Genomic DNA, 20,990 nt, shown 5'->3' on the forward strand with positions numbered 1-20,990 from the left:
GTGACCTTTAATATCTTTGTTGACAATAATATATGCATACACTGCAATGGCAGTGTCAAAAACCCAGGGCTGACAGTACTTGGGAGAAAGATGTAGTAGCATAAGATTATGAAATTTGAGAAACATACTACTTTAACACTACTCATACGTAGTTAACATCGTATGTTTTAATGTTGGGATGGAGTTGTTGGGTTTTTTAATTATCATTTTAATTGTGCACAACAGAAAATTACTTAATGGGATATAAAGGAAGTAGTTCTCAAAAGCCTCAAATATTTTTATTTTTCACATAATTTTTTCCTTGCCCTCATTTATTGGTTTTATCTTCATGTGTCTCTACCCATTATTTAGATTTCTCCATATGCATAAAGTACACACAGACCCACTGAATACCTCATGAATCAATTTCTTTTATTACAGTTAATCAGGCAGCAAAAGAAGACACCATGGTTTTGAAGATTGGCTCTGTTGCTATGGCTCCCCAAGCTGACAATCCCCTTGGCAGAACTGTCCTCAGGAAAGATATTTACCAGTAAGTTTATTTTGTTATCTTCGATCTTGCAGCAATTTCATCCTGCAAAGAAGTACACTGATCAATAAAACTTGCTTAGTGTGGCCTGTAGAAATACTTTTCATTTGGGATCTTTTGATATTTAAAACCAGGTTTTTCTGATTTTCTTCAGTTGTGGGTTTTTAAATTCATTCAGACAAATCAAGTATTTCTGTGAAGTGTTGATGAATAACAGAATGTAAGTACCGAGGCCCCATAAAACTGAAGAAGCGCAGTTTGGAAAATTTTAGCAGACTTTAAATTTGACCAAATCTCTAATCACATAAGAAACTGAGGTTCGCTCCAGAACTACCACATCCTACTGCAGTCATTTTCTTAATTTAACTAAAAGCCATTATTTGAAACGTAGGTCTGTGGATGTCATGTGGATCAAAGCTGTAAAGAAAAGCAAACTTCTAAGGAGAAATTTCACAGTAAACACTTTCTGTGAAAATGCCATGCTCTGGATTTTGTCACTGAGTATTTGCAAACCACACCAAGCATATATGGACAACTAAACTGGTGAACATGTGTAATCAACATGATAAAAATAATACATCATTCATACTGGCACTGCTGTCAGACATAAAAGTGCAGTTGCAAATAATACCAAGTGAGAAAAATCACAGAAGTACAGATGAACAAGTGTCTTCTTATTCATCCTGCTGGTCTGCTTCTCAGATGAGGTGGTGTCATTCTTTTAAAAATAAATTCCTACTGTTCTCCAAGAAATGTTACCGTTAGGAAAGATTCTGATCTTTGTAATGCACTTACCACCTAGAGGTTGATAGCAATTTTTACTTTAAGCAGACCTAGGGATTTGATTGTCTCAAATTTTTCCATTATTTGATATTTTTTTCTTTTGAATTACATATCATGTTCTCTTTCTTGTATTACTTTTGTTGGTAGCTTATAGTATTCATCCCTTAAATAAGTTCTTATTTTGCTAGCTTACGTAGAATCTCAGAATGTGAGAACTGAAGGAGGCCTTTGGAATTTTCTAATCCAGCTGCCTTATTTTATAGATAAGGAAACTGAGGATCCAAAACAATAGCTGTCTCTGGTTAAGTGATGATGGTAGACACAAGATCACAACTCATAACTGTTTACTCTCTCAGTATCTAGGGGAAGGATTACAGTAGAATTTTTTCTGGGCGAAAATAATTTAATCTTCTAACATTTGAAAAGGTTTTCAGGTGTAAGTAAGCGGCCCTCAAAGAGGGTCTTACTTATGGTGAAAGAAATATGTTTTCTATTAAAAGATCTTATCACCATCAATAAAGTGAACTCCTTTCCTCCTCTGCCCTGTCCACATTCTGGCTCCTTAGAAGTCATTTGTGAAGATATGGCTCCCTTAGGCCTGTTTGTCATTGCTTTCTTCTCATTGTCCTTGAACTATTTTTTCTCAGTCGCTGTCCGTATTTACTTTCCATATTTTCTTCATGCTTATTTTTTCCTTCCCTTTCTGTATCTTTATTCTTTATCTTTTCCTTTTCTATATTTCTTTTTCTTTACTTTCTACCTTCTTTCCCTATCTCGTTTCCTTCCCTGTTTCGCTACCTGAATTATTTTGTAGAATATGGAAATATAAAGCCAAAAAGTGAATTAAGTGTAAATAACATAGTATCTCTTTTAGATCTTCAGTGCCTCATATCCTGAAACATGCAAAATATATAAAAATATGTACTAAGTACATACAAAGTACAAAAAAGGTACTTTATAGAATAAATGCCCCAGTTTTTTTTATAATTGACAAACCAAGGTGCACAGAATTTTTGCATGATTTTCCAAAAGCATACACTTAAGGCAGAGCATTTCAGAATTTTTTTTTATGAATTCCTTTCAGAACTGTTTTTAGATTTGTATTTCTATCATTTAGTCCCTCTCCTTGATCATATCATTTAGTCACTGCACTCTCCCACTGCATATTTTTACTTCCTCTTTCTTTTAATCTGCTCTTAGTGTTTTTTTTATTTCTCTCTTGACTTTTCTAACTTCCTCAACCAGATCAGTGGCATCTATAAAAATCCATAACTAACATATTTGATGGTGAAAAACTATTTGCTTTCTCCCTAAGATCAGGAACAAGACAAGGATATCTGCTCTTGCCACTTCTATGTAGCCTTACACTAGAGGTTCTATCTAGGGCAGTTAGGCAAGAAAATGAAATAAAAGACACCCTGATTGTAAGGAGGAAGTAGAACTGTCTTTTTGTAGATGACATGATCTTGTATATACCAAATCTTAAGGAATCCACTGGAAAACTTTTGGGCAAGTAACTTCAGCAAGGTTGCAGGATACAAAATCAAATTATAAAAGTCAGCTCATAGTAACAGTAAGCTATGCACTACCTAAAAGTGAAATTAAGAAAATAATTACATTTATAATCGCATCAGAAAGAATTAAATACTTATGAATAAATTTACCAAAAGATGTGCAAAACTTAACCCTTTGAAAATTACAAAACGTGGGTGAAAGAAATTAAAGATCTAAAATACATGGAATCATATCCTATGTACAAAGAATCTTAAGAAGATCTAAATACATGAAATAATATCCCATGTGCATAGATCAGAAGACTTAATTAATGTTAGATGGCAGTACTCGCCCAAATAATTTGCATTCATCATAATCCACACATCAAAATTTCAGCTAATTTATTGGCAGAGATTGACAGAACTGGTCCTAAAATTCATATGGAAATTCAATAGGCCCAAGCAATACTGGAAAAGAAGAAGTTGGAAGGTGGACACATCCTGATTTCAAAACTTAGGATAAAACAGTAGTAATCAAGACAATGGAATACTGGCATGAGGATAGATACATATAAATGAATGGAATTGAGATTCCACCAACAAACCATCACATTTACTATCCATTGGTTTTTGATAACCCAAGATAATTCAGTAGTGAAGCACAGTCTTTTCAACAAATAGTATTCGGACTACTGAATATTTACATGAATTTGGACATTTACCTTATACCATACATAAAAATTATGATGTAAATATAAGAGATATAAATATAAGAAGTAGAATTCTGGAATTTATAGGAGGAAGGAAAGGAATAAATCTTTGTGCCCTTGGATTAGGTAATGGCTTCTTTAAAATGACACCAAAAGCTGAGGAGGGGACAAAAGAAAAAAAATAGGTAAGTTCAGTTTTATCAAAATTGTAAATTTTTGTGCTACAGAGAACTCTGTCAAGAAAGTGACAGTCTATAGAATGAGAAAATATTTACAAATCATATATCTGATAAGAGACTTGTATCCAGAATACATAAAGAACTCTTACAGCCAATAATAGAAGAACAACCCAATTAATAAATGGGCAAAGGATTTGCATAGATAAATATGCAAAGAAGATAGAAACATGGCCAATAAGCATGTGTTAAGATTTTCAACCCAATTAGTCATTAGAGACATGCAGGTCAAAACTATACCCAGTAGGATGGCTATAATAAAAAAGACAACTGATGTGGAGAAATTGGAACCCTCATGCATTTCCGTGGGAATGTAAAATAGTGCTGCTACTGCGAGAAACACCTCATAAGGTTAAACATAAGGTGATTGAAAACTGTGTCACACAAACGCATACCCACAGTGGTCGTAGCAGCACTACTCATAATAGCTAGAAGTGGAAAATACCCAAAGGTTTTTCAGTTGACAAATGGCTAAACACATGTGGTATACTCATGTAATAGAATAGTATTCTGCCATAGAGAGGAATAAAGTCTATGTTTTAACATAGATCAACCTTGGAAACATGCAAAGTAAAAGAAACCAGACAAAAAAGCCACATATTATATGATTCTATTTATATTTAAATGGAATGACCAGAACAGACACATCCATTGAGACAGTAGAAGAGTGGTTGCTAAGACAGAAGAGAAGAATGACTGCTAATGGGTATAGAATTTCTTTTTGGGGTGATAGTAGTGTTCTAGAATTAGATAGTGGTGATGTACAATAATTTGTCCAGTGAGTACTTGTACAGTGAGTGACGTATAGTGAGTGCAATGAGAATATACAAAAAACTAAATTATACACCTCAAAAAGATCAATTTTATTGGATGTAAATTGTATCTCAATAGAGCCGATCGTTTTAAATCAAAGATTGATGTCACAAATTGGTCCAGAGGAATTAAATTCCAGAAAGAGAAATACCTGTTCTAGGTGTATGGAGACTGGATGCACTTTTCACCTTTGGAATTATTTGCCTTATCTGCTATAAGCAGGGATATTTTATTGTGGAAAGGAATAAATCAAGGGACATTTATTGGTCATGAGCTAGAGTGACACATTGGAATCTGGAGGAACCCCAAACACACAGTCATCCATAGTGGTTTTTTTTGTTTTGTTTTTTTGTTTTTGTTTTTGTTTTTTTGAGTGTTGGGTGGGGAGAGGGAGCTGGTAAGAAGAAATTGAGTATCACAAAGTTTCACATTCTTTAAAAGATAAAGCCATGTTGGAGGTGTACTCTTCAATACAGTAGTCACTAACTACTATGGCTTTTCTGCTTTTGGAATGTGGCTAGTCCAGGGGCACCTGGGTCACTTAGCAGGTCAAATGATGGACTCTTGGTTTTGGCTCAGGTCACGATCCTGGGGTCATGGGATCGAACCCCACGTCAGGCTCTGTGCTGAGGGTGAAGCCTTCTTGGGATTCATTCTCTCTCCCTCTCCCTCTCTCTCCTTCTCCCTCTCTCCCCCCCTCCCCCTCCCTCCCCCTCCCTCCCCCTCCCTCCCCCTCTCCCTCTCTCCCTCTCTTCTCCTTCTCTCCCCCTCCCTCCCCCCAGCCTCCTCCTTCTCCTTCCTTCTCCCTCCCTCTCCCTCCTTCGCACTTCTTCTCCCTTCCCTCCCCTAATCCCCCTCCTCTGCCCCTCTCCTCTGCTGGCACTCTCTAAGATCAGGTAAGATAAGATCCTTTAAAAAAAGAATGTGGCTAGTCCAAATTGAGATGTTCTAGAAGTATAAAATATACACAATATTTTGAATAATTAATAAAATATCTCCTTAATCTTTATGTTGATTTTATATAATGATAGCAATACTTGGATGTGTTGAGTTAAATACATTATTACAACTCTTTCCCACTGTATTTTTAAGCCTTTTTTCAGTGTAACTATTAGCAAATTTTAAGTTACAGAGGTGGTTCACATTTGTGTCTTGCATTATATTTCATATATATATAGTACAAGTCTACTAGGAGAGGCCTACAACAAACACAGGACAAGTCTTGCCCTTGGGACCTTTGAAACCAGAGGCAAATTAAGTTTAAAGCTGTAAACCAACCCCAACTTAGCTCAGTTAATGATTGAATCAAAATTATCCCCTGCTTACCCATCCTGCCTGGCAGGAAAATGTGTGTCTTCTCTAGGGGAAATAACTTAACTTGTTTTAGTCTTTTTATATATGATGTCCAATACATAATCAAAAATTATAAAATATCAAAGAAGCAAGGAAATTAGATCCATTATCAGGAGAAAATTTAGCTCGTAGAAGAAGACCTACAGATGATTGAGATGTTGGAATAAGTAGACAGGAGTTTTAAATAATTGTTAATAGTATTTTTAAAATGTTGAAAAGATAAAGAGTTCATAGAAACGAGGTCTATTTAAAATTCTAAAACTGATGGGGCGCCTGGGTGGCGCAGTCGGTTAAGCGTCCGATTTCAGCCAGGTCACGATCTCGCGGTCCGGTCCGTGAGTTCGAGCCCCGCGTCAGGCTCTGGGCTGATGGCTCAGAGCCTGGAGCCTGTTTCCGATTCTGTGTCTCCCTCTCTCTCTGCCCCTCCCCCGTTCATGCTCTGTCTCTCTCTATCCCAAAAATAAATAAACGTTGAAAAAAAAATTTTTAAATTCTAAAACTGAAAAATACACTATCTGTAATTAAGGAGTCATTGGATAGCTATAACAGCAAATGGGCAAAGCAGAAGATAGGATTTAGTGAATTTAGACATAGCGAAATAGAAATTATCCAAACTGAAGCACAGAGAGGAGGAAAAAGTGAACACTGAAAAACATGTGGGTCACTGCCACATGGTCTAATGTATGTGTAAGTAGGAGAAAGAACAACAAAAGGCATAACTAAAAGGATAACCCTTGAGAGTTTTCTAAAATTAACAATACTCATTAACCAGCAGGCCCAAGAAACCTAGTACCCTATCCTCAATAAAAGCAAAATATATGCAAAGAAAACTACATCCAGGGACAATATGGTCAATTTACTGAAAATCAAAAATAAAGAGACTCCTCCCTGATGGGCTGAGGGAGAATGCTGAGCAAGGAGAGAGAGAATGCAACATCTGTCTCCCCCAGCACAGGTTCGCAGGTCTAAAATATGTCTGTACCTGGGAGAAAGGAGAGGCCTTTACCTTTAAAAAGTTGAGTATTCTCAGGGTGCCTGGGTGGCTCAGTCGGTAGAGTGTCCGACTTTGGCTCAGGTCATGATCTCGCAGTTGATGAGTTTGAGCCCCACGTCGGGCTCTGTGCTGGCAGCTCAGAGCCTGGAGCCTGCTTCAGATTCTGTGTGTCTCTCTCTCTGCCCCTCCCCCGCTCACACGCTGACTCTCTCTGTCTCAAAAATACAATAAACATTAAAAAAATAAAAATAAAAAAATTAAAAATATGTATGTGAAAATTCAAAAAAATCCTAAATGCAACCAATAAAAAAAAAAAACAAACTTTGAAGGAACAATAGTAAGACTGAAATAACTGAAGATCTTAAATCTGAAGATGAGAAAACTAGGGGACATAGGACCATTCTTTAAATACTTGACCTGTCATGTGTCACAGGGAATAGTTTTATTCCTTCTGAAGCTAAGAACAGACCTAAGATCATTAAATTAGTGAATATTACAATGACAACTTGCAGCTCAATGGAATGAAGACCTTTCAGTTATAAAAGTAATAACAATGGGGCTATTTGTTCTTTATTCATTATTTAACAAATGTTTTTTTGTGAGCCTACTGCACATTAGGCACCTTTCTAGGTATTGGATGAGTGTCAAGACAAAGAAAAAAAGCCTTGGTCTTATGGAACTTCTATTTAATGGGGGAGACAGTCACAAATTTAAAATATTCTATAATACTTGTTGTGGAAGCAGGGAAGAAGACAGAAAATGGGGAGTTAGAGATGGACATCATGGCCTAATAAGAGAAGGAATGGCTCACTGAGAAAGCATAAGGATCCTGGAACAGGAGTGTACAAATGAAGCCAGTGGCAGCTGAAGCAGTATATGCCTGAATCAGTGTGGTGAGAGACAGTATGGAGGAAACTTAGAGGCCATTGTGAGGCGTTTGGCTACCATTTTGAGTGGGAGGTGGTTGTGGAGGAAAATAATCAACACATGAAGAATTTTGAGATAATGATTTTGTTGCTTACCAGATATCTACCTGCAAAAGGACATGAAGGGATCACCAGCAAGGACTAAAAATATACATTTGAAAACAGGCGAAATCTGCCTTTAATACAAAGGAGTCACAGTTCAGAAGAACAAATGAGAGTTTGACATTGATCTCTAAAGGAGTCATGTTAAGGATTATTTCTGTCATTTGAATTAACCGAATATGTGATATGAAAGTTTTCTGATTTTTGAGGGGTTGATTTCTTCATCAGATGAGAAGCCTTCAGAGAGTTTGAGCTGGAGGAGTGGCAGGATCCAGTTTATATTTAAGCAGATAATTCAGGCCAACACGTGAAGAATAGACTGCAGGCAGGGAAGGGCAAGGGTCTGTGACTGTTGCACGAATCTTGGCAGGAGATGATGGTGGTTTGGCTGATGGTAGTGGCTGTGGAGGTGATGAGAAGTGGTCAGATTCTGGACATATTTTAGTGGTAGAGCCAGGAGAAGTTGCAGATGGATTGCACATGGAATTTGAGACAACGGAGATAAGGATAATTCAGTTGTATGGCCTAAGCAACTGGAAAGATGAAATTAACTGAGGGAAGGAAAACTGTGGGAGGATTTAGTTTGGGGTTTGGCAGGTGGAGAACAGGAATTTACATTTTTTTGAAATGTTGACAATCTTAGGAGGTACTGAGCTCCCCCTTGCTGACATAGCAGAGGCTGATCAACCATGTAGAAGGGTAAGAAGGGGTTGGTTATATGTTGAATTAGACCAGTGCTGCTTTTTAAAATTTTTTTTTAATGTTTATTCATTTTTGAGAGAGAGAGAGCATAAGCAGGGGAGGGGCAGAGGGAATGGGAGACACAGAATCCAAAGCAGTCTGCAGACTCTGAGCTGTCAGCACAGAACCGGAAGTGGGGCTTGAACCCGTGAGCTGTGAGATCATGACCTGAGGCAAAGTTGGATGCTTAACCATTTAACTGACTAAGCCACCCAGGAGCCCCTAGGCCAGTGCTTCTTAAACTGAATGTATCTATAAATCACCTGCGGATCTGTTCAAATGCAGCTTTTGACTTGGGAGGTCTGGAATGGGGCCTGAAATTCCCTATTTCCACCAAGCGCCCACATGGTTGCATAGAACACTGATGCTGGGTGATATTGATGGGCTGCTTCAAGGGCCACACCTTGTGTAGCAGATTAGGTGGTTTCCAAATCTTTTGAACAAACAAGGTTTAAAAAATATATTTTAATAAATGCTGATAATCTTTAATGCCAAACATTCAAACACTGTGACAGCAAGGAAGTATCTTTCATCCCCACATTTTCCTGTTCCCTAGCAAGACCGTCCTCAATGGAGTCTTTTTTTAAGTTCAGAGTTTTTACAGATTTGCAGTTGATAGTGGTTGTTACTTTTGGGGTCTATGATTCAGAAAATGTAAAATAATAAAACATGTATTAAATTACTGACAACTTACATGAATTTGCACCTCATTAGTCTCAAAAGATCTGATCCACTAGAAAACAACAGAGCATATATGTTATTTATCCAGTGTTCATGCCCAGCTATATGTTTTCATGAATTCCTCTCTTGACCCTCTGCTGTTTTTACCTACTTCCTCCTTTTAGTCTACTGATCTTTCTAGTTTCCAACTACTAATTCCTGCATAAGGTGATCTCCCAGTTTCCTTTCACCTCTTTCTGAGATTCTCCTATGATGTGTTCAACTGTTTTTTTCCCTGACTTACACTGAAGTTCTGAAACACAGTTTGGCCTGATAGATTTCCCTCTATCTTACACAATCTCATTCCCTCAGAGATGATTCAGGTTCTTGTCTCTGGCTAAAGAGCAACAGAGAAACATTTAGGGATAAAAGGTTAAAAGGCAGATTAAAAAAAAAGAATGACCTATGCTGAAAAGTGTTCCTTCATAGGCTGATTTAAGGAAATTAAAATAAGCATTATGAAGTAAACTGTTTAAATGTGTTTGTAACTTAAGCACATTAATGATTTAATAAATTTAGTTATACTTTTTTATGTGAATGATTTATATATATTTTTGGAAACTATGTTCTTCAAATGCTGGTGTATCATCTGCAGCTCAGTAACTTGAGTTTATGTTTGTTTCTACTAAAAAAAAAAAAAAAATGGATTAAGTATCAGTCAGGACCTTATGCCATTCTATAGTATACTCACTATAGGAAAATTACATTGGATTTATATTATCTGTACTTCCTAGGACTTACCTAAAAATTTCATTGACTATAAACCTGAATACAGTCTTACAAGTATTTTAACTTAATTTTTATTGTTTTAAATGATGTTTAACTATTTTTTTAAATAAGAGAAATAGAATAAATAGCTCTACATCAGTCATTAGAACAGTAGGGATTTTTTGAGACATTCATGCTATCACATTTCATGTATGTATACATGCATTAATTCATTTATTACTTTAATTCACTTATTTTTAAAATATTAATTATTTCACTTATTCAGCAGATATCTACTGAGTGCCTACAGTGCTAAACACCAATGCTAAAAATGTACTTTTGAGTAGGACTTAATGGTACCTCCCTTCATTGAACTCAAGACCCCAACCATATTATTCAAGTCGATGAAATTACATTGTAAAGCTCTGATACATTCAATAGCATAATAATTCACACTTTATCTACAACACCTCCCACAGAGCCTGGATTAATGAAATAAGCAAAATCAGAAGTTATGAACTTGCACCCTAAACTTTTTCGTGTCCTTACGGCATTAAGTCTGTACATCTTCTGAAAATTATGATACGAGGAAAGAATGATTCCGGAAGTTCCATCCAGACAGGTTTCACAGGAAGGAACAGGGAAAAAGTATTCTTCATTTCCATTCAGTGATTTTTCTTTTTAAAAGTGGAAGAGAATAGAAACATTGACATTAGTTATTCATGAGTCTATTTAAGTAAATGCATCATTTTTTCAGTATGTTTTAGTGATCTGGTTTTAAAAATCCTTTTATAAATCCTTTTATAAAATATAAATCCTTTCATAAAAATCCTTTAAAAAATTGTTTACAATTCAGTTTATCATTATTTAGTAGTCTTGTTATCAAATTAAAATATGAAAAGTTAAAATAGAATTTTTTTAAAATAACAAATTGTTGAAATGATACCTTTTTAATAGTAAATCTACCTTTATTTTACTCTTTTAATAAGCCTATATTAAGGTTTTTAAAATAAAAGTGTAGTGTTCATTGTTTAAGTTAAATAATATATGCTATAGAAAATAGAATCCCACTGCTTATTCTGATTGCTGGCTATTTCCTTACTTTGTGGCCATTGTTAACAGGTTGACACTTTTTTAGACCACTTCTGTGTGTCTGTAAGAGAGTGACAAGCCAGCTCTACCTGTCTTAAAAAATGGGGTCTAAATAGTGTTCTGCAACTTGGGTTTGTTTCAACTCAGTATGTTGTAGGCACCCTTCAGTGTCCTCATACTCAGAAATGCTTGCCTGTTTTTGAACCATTTTAGATACAGATCAAGAATCTATTTAAAGACTACTTTTTGTGTCTAGCCAACAAAATGTTCTCCATTATTAAAAACGCTGTGAAAACTTCTGTAGAACGTATTGTGACGAAGACTTCCAGACTTCAAGACATCACTGTACCTGGGAAACTGTAAAAGGAAAATTGAGTCGTTTCTGTCAGTGAGATAGCTACTGGGTGGTTTTTGAAGAACAAATATATCAGTACCAATAGGAAACTGAAATAATTACAGCTGTTCTTTGTTACCATGTGAATTGAAAAGACCCAAGTGGCTCACAGTCGTCACTACGGTATGAATTAAAATACTGTAGGCATTTGGGCTTTAATGTCCCACTTTGAAACTCTGCTCAGCATCTGTAATAATGCTCAAGTTTTAACATGACAAAATTTCTTTTAACCAAACATGCATCCTCTGCTGTGAGCTGACCTCAGTCTCTATTTCAAGTCTTGCTGTCATTTTCTTACATAAGAGTCTTGTTCAAATTATTGAATATATTTTGTTTACCCCAGTAATGCTTAGTAGGTTCTTTGCTGTGGCCCTTCTTTATATATGCATTTTCAATTTTCTTGAAATGTACTCATCTTCCAGATTAGCCTTTCAAGGAGTTTTTATTATAAAAACTTTACATTGGAGAGGTTATGAATTCTTGAAAAATCTTTTTCTTTGGTGTTCAACATCATTAACGTAAAAAAATTCCTAAGAATCACATCTTTCTTTTTAATGTCTCGCTTTAATCCTTCTCTTTAAAAAAACAAAAAACAAAAAACAAAAAAAATTCATAATTATTTTACTTAGAATGTCTTCTTTCTTTGGCCTTCAATACCAGTGCCTGAGGTACCTTTCTGCAATTTAACAGCAGCAGCAGCGGCAGTAATAGCTAACATCTAGTGAGTGCTTCCCTTGTGTCAAGGATTCTACTTGATGTTTCAGTGCAATGCTTACTTCACTATAACCTTTAAGTAATAAGAGTCAAGTATTATGATTGTCTGTACTTTAGACATAGAAACTGATTCTACAGACATTAAGTGATTTCTCCTGGGTCACGCATAAAATAAGTGACAGAACCTGTTTCCATTGTCCATGCTCTTTACCACTACATTTTGCTGCCTGTTACTGAGTTTCTTATAAGATGCTAGCTTTAATTTTTTGATTTGTGAGCCATTAGAGACTCTTAAACACAGAGAACAAACTGAGGGTTGCTGGAGGGGTATATGGGGTGGATGGATGGGTTAAATGGGTGATGGGCATTAAGGGGAGGGCGCTTGTTGGGATGAGCACTGGGTGTTATATGTAAGTGATGAATCACTAAATTCTATTCCTGAAGTCATCATTGCACTACATGTTAACTAACCTGGGTTTAAATAAAAATTAAAAGAAAATAAAAGTAGATCTTTAAAAAAAAAAAAAGATGCTGGTTTTAGTTTAATTTACAGTTAACCAGTGTATAGCTAAGGTTGAACTTAATTTTTTTGAAGTTTTGCATTCATATTTCATTAAATTTTATGTGTTTAGATATTAGTTTTTTTTTCTAACAATATTCTTGTTAACAGTGAGTAAATGGAGGGGCCCTGGGTGGCTCAGTCGGTTGAGCGTCTGACTTCGGCTTAGGTCACGATCTCACGATTCGTGGGTTCGAGCCCTGCGTCGGGCTCTGTGCTGACAGCTCACAGCCTGGAGCCTGCTTTAGTTTCTGTGTCTCCCTCTCTCTCTGCCCCTCCCCTGCTCACTCGCGCGCTCTCTCTCTCTCTCTCTCTCTCTGTCTCTCAAAATCAAACATTAAAAATATAAATAAAAATTAAAAACAGTGAGTAAATTGAAACAAACTAATAGGCAGAAGTTTTAGGGCATTTTCCTTAGGTTTCCTAAAATATTACAAGCTACGATGACTTAATATTACAGCTATTAGAGCCATAATTTATGATGAAAACTCTTATAATCCTAGTGTTTGCGTTCTTTGGTCTTTGGATGTTCTTGAACATAAAATCTATTTTGAAAGAATTTTCATTAGGCTGTACTTCTTACTATATGATCTACATAAAATCTCCCCATTAACATCGCTAGCTAATGATTTTGATTGTCATCAAGCTTTTTCTCACATCTGTTTTGAACTGTGAAATGAATCATGACCAGATGTAAATATTAACATAGATTTGCTGATTAATAAACTCAGTATATGTCTGTGATTTTTATTTCATAAGATATTTTAAGTGATTATAAAACATAATGATAAATGTTTACCTCAGTATAATTCTTTCTTTAATTCTGTCTCAAAATTATGAAAGAGAAGGAAAAGTTGAAACTCTTTTTTCTTTGTTGTGTTTCTTCTTCCCAGAGTATTCTTACATATCACAACTTTTCTCTTAAATTGTGTAGAAGAAGGTATTGATTTTCTTCTGTTAAAACAACTGTGTTCTGTTTGTTCACATATTTTTCATATGCAAAAGTTATATCAAAGTTAAATAAGCATATTATATGGAGTTTTAGTACCTTGGGCTTTTTTCTCTCACATCCTGTGCAATTGAGAAATACTGTGTTTAAGCTACATATATGAAAATGGGGCTTATAGAATTAGACATATAGATTAGGAAGTCATTTAAGATTATACACAGACTTCCAGTGTCATTGCTCTATCATATTGTTTAAAAATTTACAAAAATTTTAATATCTACCCTAAAAGAAACTAGTGATTATAACAATCAAATTTACTTCATACATTTTTCTAAAATATTTTATTAAAGAATTTTAAAATACTCAAAACATTTTTTCTTTTTTACTTTTTTTTTTTAATGTTTATTTATTTACTTTTGAGAGACGGCACAAGCGGGGGAGGGACAGAGAGAGAGGGAGACACAGAAATCTGAAGCAGGCTCCAGGCTCTGAGCTGTCAGCACAGAGCCCAACATGGAGCTCGAACCCACAGACTGTAACCTCATGACCCGAGCTGAAGTCAGATGCTTAATCGACTGAGCCACCCAGGCATCCCTCTTTTGTACTCTTAATTACAAAGTTTCTTAATCTTCATCATTTACTTGAGAGAACTATATTCTTCTTATAATTCGACATTTGTAAAGTTCTGCATATAGCTCTTGGTAGGAGCCACAAATATTTGTGGGTCTTCTGAAGTCCCTTCTGGGATTTTATCTGTGACTAATTTATCCCATAGCTTTTTAGAAACTTTGCCAGTTGTTGAATTTTTCAGCCATTTCTTCTTTACAGGCATTTGCTAATCCTTTTTTGGTACATTCAGTACTTAATTGATTGAATGTAGTATTGGGTTTCAGTTTTTCTCCATAGAGAATTTCATTCTCTTAAAAATTGTCTACAAGCATTATATGAAAACTCCATGGCAATTTTGACTAAATTTTAAAGACATCTTTTATAAATGAGGCTTCTGACAGGTGTACTCAATCTGTGGCGGTTTCATTTATGGAATTTTACTTTTAAGGAATTACAAACATTAGAGGAGCTAATTCATTTTCAGCTTATCTTAGAAATCTTCTCTTAGAAGATTTCCATTAGTAGTACTCCTCCAACACTTGTTCCATTTTTTGCTTTTTTTTATGGACAACTTGTGCAATAGTGGTTGCTGTCCGCTTCTCACTGTGAGACTGATGTGCTAACCACCCACCACAGTAAGTGTGAAAACATGCTTGTTCTTTTATAATTGATAAGAAAATGTAGCTTTCATTACAAAAATTCATTTTATGGCGATAATTTTGGCAGCATAAGTGTTGACATAAAATACCCATTTTCTAAATGGAAGCTTTACTGAAATCTTGTTAAAGCCGAATTTTTTTTAAACCACTATAAAAAAAGTCTTAATTTTTTTTGACTTTGATATACAATCACATGAGTTATTTTTTAAATTACAGTTTTGTAAAAATCAGGACTCAAGTATCTCATTTAAGGTTTTAAATAAATAGACCTTGATGCAATCCAAGAGACAGGCATTTGCATGCAACAGAATATTTCACCTACATTAAAACCTTGACAGTATCTTTTTGTCATTTTTAACCTTATAATGGTGATTCTGGCTTTTCATAGGGTTAATGTTCCCGATACGAAATAACATTAAATTGATGTAACCATTGAAATTCATGGTTGAGACTAACTTAATTTTGTTAATCTTGTTTTATATGTACATTTCAACAATATACATAGGCCCAAACAATTGTTAATTGAAACAATATGACCGATAGAAATTCATAGATGAGATTAATATGATTAAAAACTGTGCATGTATGCTTTGAAAAATTGTCTTTATTTACAAACAAGAGATTATTCTTTTTCTGGAAATACTAATGATAGCCTTTCTTTATTCCTAATGAATGTGCAATTCAAGGGTTGGTATTTCTCTTCTATGTCCTTTTACAATTTCACTTAAAACCTAGCTGACCTTCTACTCTAACTCTGAGCTGTATTTTCCAGATATACTGTAAAGATCAAATTTTACAAATCTCCATAAACTATGCCCTCCCCCTCCCAACCTTTAATTTCTTTCTAATTTTCTTTCTGTATGAATGTTCTCAAAATAACCATTGTTTTGGTTTGGGGCAAGATATGTTTCATATCTGGTGACGTTATGTCCCTAATCCTATAATGCTTACTGTTGGTTTCAGATAACTCTCTCTTAGCAAATCAGAGAGATTGGGATAGTAGGTATTTAGAATAACTTGTCTAAAAGCTTTGTTCATAAATACTATTGGCAGACTTTTAGTCCCTGTCGTGTTCTTCAGCTGATCTAGTGTGAAGGCTTCAGATTTACATTTGGCCCTCACCAATGTTACTGCGTCTTTTGTGGCTTCCTGTAGCAGGATGTAGGTTTCCATGAATGTATTTCTATTTGTTGCCAAAAGCTACCTCAATAACAGTGTTGAAATGACTCTAAGTTTTACTGTCATAGATTTTGGAATGTTATATTACATGTATTTAACCCTTTTTATTGATATGTTTAGATGCTTTACACTAGAAATTCATGTTGGAAAGAAGTTACACAATAATAGAATATGTTTAGTTTCATTTCATGACAGTTTTATATTATAAACTTGGAAAATCTATCTTGTATTTCTTTCAGATACATTTTGGTTATATAAAGTATGCTGGATATATAATATATGCACTTCTGATTGTATATTTTCATTCAGGCACTAACATTATCATGTGAAATTATTATCTGAACACTTCTGGGCTTAGAGACAAGCAAGAGAGAGCATAGTTTACCTTTAAGATACTTAGGAAGACTATTTAACAGAACCACTGTCTCATAAGACCATTCTTTAAAGAACAGTAAAAATTGCTATTCTCTAAGTGTCTGGTGTACAGGAAGAATTACATTTTTTCTCAATTAATAACAAAGATTGAATATTTTAACTAAAAAGTAACCCTCATGTTTATTCTTACAGTTATTCATATAATGTACCCTGTTCATCACCCTGAATGAATTAAAGAGTAGATATAGAGCATAGAAGATAAACAGATAAACGGAGTTTTAAAAATCTGGTGGTGGCTGGCTGCCTCATTTGGAAGATCTCAGGGCTGTAAGTTCAAGCCCCATGTTGGGCCTTGAGCTTACTTAAAAAAATTAAAATCTTCGACCAGCTTTGAGTTTAAGAAACTTGTGAAAGCGAGCTGTAGTGTTCGCTTTGTAATTATAACTTGAGGAAGACCCCTTTTACTCTGTGTTGACTAGGAGTGTCTACTAAGCCCTTTTTATCTTCTCTATATAAATGTAGAAGCTAATACAAATCAAGTTAGAAGGCATCTATGCATTCATTTAATATGTATGGTTAATAATAAGTTACCTCTACACATTGTATGAGAAGACTTGCTAACCACAAATAAGATTCTATTACCCAAAAAATACTTGTTTTTTTGCATGAGATCAAGTAAGTTTTTATTTTCTAAAGTACCAATTTAAACAACAGCTTCTATGTACACTTATCTTTATTTCTTATATTAGTGTATATTGACTGAGGTCACTGTCCTTAAACAGTCCAATTGTACCTATTTTGTCTGCTAGAAATATTTATCCTTTATTTGGAGACCTTGTATCCTCTGTGCTGAAGACAGATATTGTCTCAATCTGAAATACTTTTCTTGCCCATCATTTTTAACATTGAGCTTTGAGCAAAAACTAGATACCTAAAAATTAATCCACATTGACAAAGGTAGAAAAAATTACAAATGAGATTCCAAAATAGATAAAAATTAGCACATAGCTAGTTTTTTTTCTAGTTTGTTCTTTTTTTCATATCTTTATCTTGAGTTATAACTTAAATTTAGGGAAGTGTATTAATTATTTGTGTAAGCTTGATGAACTTTTACGTAGGTATGGCCAAGGTACCACCACCCACCACTCCAGAAACTTTTCCTCATTCCCATCCCACCCCGTGCCCTCCACTCCAAAGATAACCATTATTCTGACCTCCATAATCATATATTCTTTTTTGACATAAGTTGTGAAAACATTTTTTTCTCCACATAGCTTATATCACGTGTAAATCAACATAGTTTGTGAGCCAGTGTCAAATCACACAATTCAAAAATAAATGATTTTGATCCAAATTAAAGTACAACTTTTAACTTCACTTGGTCATACCTTAATATCAGATTTTCCATGTGAATCTTTAAAGAATGTAAGAAAAACATAAACTCGATGTAAGAAGATGAAAAATTTTTATTAATAGACAACTCTATTCATTAGACATATTCCTAAGATACACTTCAATAACTGTGGTTATAATGTGAGCTTTTGAACCAATTTCTATGAATTTTATTTATTGCTACAGTTATTTAGTGCACGTTGTCATATACATACATACATACATACATAGGAGTTTTGTACATCAGAGTATATAGCTTCTCAAAAGGAAATGCTGCTTTTTATTCCAGGACTCCGTCGTCCTCTAACTGAATTGACTGTCGTCCAGGTATGGGTTTGATAAACTGACACAACAGTGAAAAGAATCCCTGTCCCATGTCAGCTTATCAAACACACTATGGACAGCATGTCTGTGGCATTGAACACATTACCAGTCATTTAAGTTCTGAATAGAAGTCACGAAGCTGATGTTCAGTGAAACACAACCTCAGTATTTCCAGGTGATTTTAAAGAACACCTGATAAAACTGAGGTATAGTACCACAAAACTTGAAGAATAATGCAAAAACTAGGGAAAAAATACATGCATAGAATTAAAGAATTGCAATGTCATTGGTTCAGTTTGGTGACAGAGTAGATGTTAATGAAATATATGATCATTTCTTAATATCCTGTCATCCTGGTTAAAAAAATGTCAAAATATACTATGAACATATTTACACCATAGAATAACACAGTAAAATCAAATATGTTTTGATTTTTTTAATACTAGTTAATAGCAGAACAGATGACTCTCAGGGAAAGTTATCTTTCCATCTGGATCTCTATTTTTTTTCCAACTGAATTTATTGGAAAATGTTCATCCTCAGAAATTTAGCAGCCTTCAATTTGCATAGTGTGCCAGGATCATTTGTTCAGGTTCCAGGCTAAGTATGGGAATATTAAAAAGAGAATCTTAAAATTTATTCATAGTGCCATAAATACTTTCTGATAAGAAGCTAACTTAGAAGATGATTTAGGGCAAAACGTGTTTGCTTACATAATGTTCACCTTACTTTACATATTTCAAAACAAAATAGTTAAATCTATAATATTTGCGAGTGAATTTGCCTGATACTACCTCATAAAAATATGAAAACATTTTTTATATTTATTTTCTATACATTTTAACCAGGCGAAGAGGAAATGACATGATGTGGTTACAGTACCTCATCAGCGGAGCTCCTTTGAGGTGCTTCAAGTGGAAGTGAAGGGACCAGTGCTGAGCAGAAGGCGCTCTCCTCTTTGGAGAAAACTGCAGTAGCCAAAGAGCTTTTTTAACCAGGGACTACTTTTAAATGTGTCTGGTCACCTCAAAGGATATGTAGAGCATTTCCTGCCAGTAGGATTAGAGGAAGGAAGCACCAGGCCAAAATGTTTGATGTGTGATGTACTGTAATTTCTTTCATGTGTTTGGTGGCTTTTATATGTTGATCAGTGTTCCGCTACCAATTGTGACCCTGGTGTGGTCCAGGTCATTAAAGTTCTATGTTCCTTAATGTATAGGGTCATTAACCATACCTAGGAGCATTATTATAATTAAGGGTACTGTTTTCTTTTAAACTGCCACCTCTCATTTTCATTAAGGTATTTATTTTTCATAATTGGATAATCCTCCTAAGGACTGATTGCCATGAAAGAGATGATTTAGTGCTAGGGACTGCCAATAGTAACATCACCATAGACAGCCCTTTATGTTTCCTCACTTTACCTTATGTACCTGGTTTTTAAATCAGCATTTTCTTCTCACAGTCTCCTACAGGCATATAAATAAACTAGCCTCAGAGTGTAGTTTTCCTGGGTATGTGAGGTTTAGAGGCACTAAGAATAAGTATTGACAAAGTCGCCATCAGCACTATTATACATTTTTAATGAAACAAAATTGACAATTACACATGCTCCTTACTCTTCTAAGATCACCTAGAGCAGTGAAGTGCTAAACCACTATAGCTTTAGGCTGCGTTTCAAACATAAATGAGGAACAGTGGCTGATTATATATATGGCAAAATTTGATAAACATCTAAATGCTCAGCTGTAGAGGACAGGTTAATATAATAATGGTGTATACATGCAGTGAAATTCTAAGTGACCATCATCACAAAAAAATGATACGTGTGCCTGTTTATTAACATGAAATATGCTTTAGGTATTTGGTAAGTGAACAAAAGCATTTTTAAAACTGCATATAGAGTAAGAGCTTATCTACATACATGTTTACATATTAATGGAAAATACCCTGGGGCACCTGGGTGGCTCAGTTGGTTAAGCATCTGACTTCTGCCCACGTCATGATCTCATGGTTTGTGAGTTCAAGCCCCTAGTCAGGCTTTTTGCAGACAGCTCAGAGCTTGGAGCCTGCTTCCAATTCTGTCTCTCCCTCTCTGCCCAGTTCCCCCCCACCTCCCGCTCACACGGGGTGTGTGTGTGTCTCTCTCTCAAAAATAAATAAAAATTTTAAAAAAGAAGAAGAAAATACCCTGGATTGTTATACACCAGATTGTCAAAGGTAGTTACCTGTGATCATTGGTCTATGGGAAGTTATTTTCCTTGTTTTTACTGGTGGATATTTTCTAGATTTTTTAGACTAATTTGAATTCTCTAACTGCAGTTTTAAAAAGTAGGAAAAAATGGTAGCTTTATATCCATTCTTTAAGTCTTCAGATAATGTTTTAAATTTTTAGGGTTTTTTTTTTCTGTCTCCTTAATGTAAAATATATGAAAATATGTTCTTTATTCTTTCATATTTATCTTTTCTATGACATTTATATTTGCTTTTGGGCTCTTTTTTATACTCTTAGTATGAAATCGTTAGGTCGCCCATTAGTTATTCAGCACTCAACAGTGGTGGTGCTCAGGAAATATATGCTTTATTCTGGTGTGTGTGTGTGTGTGTGTGTGTGTGTGTGTGTGTGTGTGTGTGTG

General features: G+C 34.9%; 1 protein-coding gene and 1 long non-coding RNA gene across 9 annotated transcripts in view; one reads left to right on the plus strand and one right to left on the minus strand.

The window, feature by feature from the left end:
* The window catches only part of VPS13B (vacuolar protein sorting 13 homolog B), a 795,663-nt gene that overhangs the window by 459,025 nt on the left and 315,648 nt on the right, over window positions 1-20,990 (plus strand). For 6 of the 8 annotated variants that reach the window (XM_040494096.1, XM_040494094.1, XM_040494093.1 and 3 more), the window contains one exon: window positions 421-532. In XM_040494096.1, coding sequence (XP_040350030.1) covers window positions 421-532 — 112 coding nt within the window. Of the gene's footprint in view, window positions 1-420; window positions 571-15,008; window positions 15,671-20,990 lie in introns of those variants that run through there. The other 2 variants (XM_040494097.1, XM_040494098.1) reach the window with 2 other exon arrangements.
* On the minus strand, window positions 391-20,379 carry LOC121042769 (uncharacterized). Its single transcript, XR_005796433.1, has 3 exons — window positions 19,237-20,379; window positions 10,658-10,785; window positions 391-574 (listed from the first exon to the last, which is right to left on the minus strand). It is a non-coding gene; the product is annotated as an uncharacterized LOC121042769 (long non-coding RNA).

Source organism: Herpailurus yagouaroundi, unplaced genomic scaffold (assembly GCF_014898765.1).
Source record: "Herpailurus yagouaroundi ecotype Mexico unplaced genomic scaffold, PumYag 186, whole genome shotgun sequence".
Taxonomy (NCBI): Eukaryota; Metazoa; Chordata; class Mammalia; order Carnivora; family Felidae; genus Herpailurus; species Herpailurus yagouaroundi.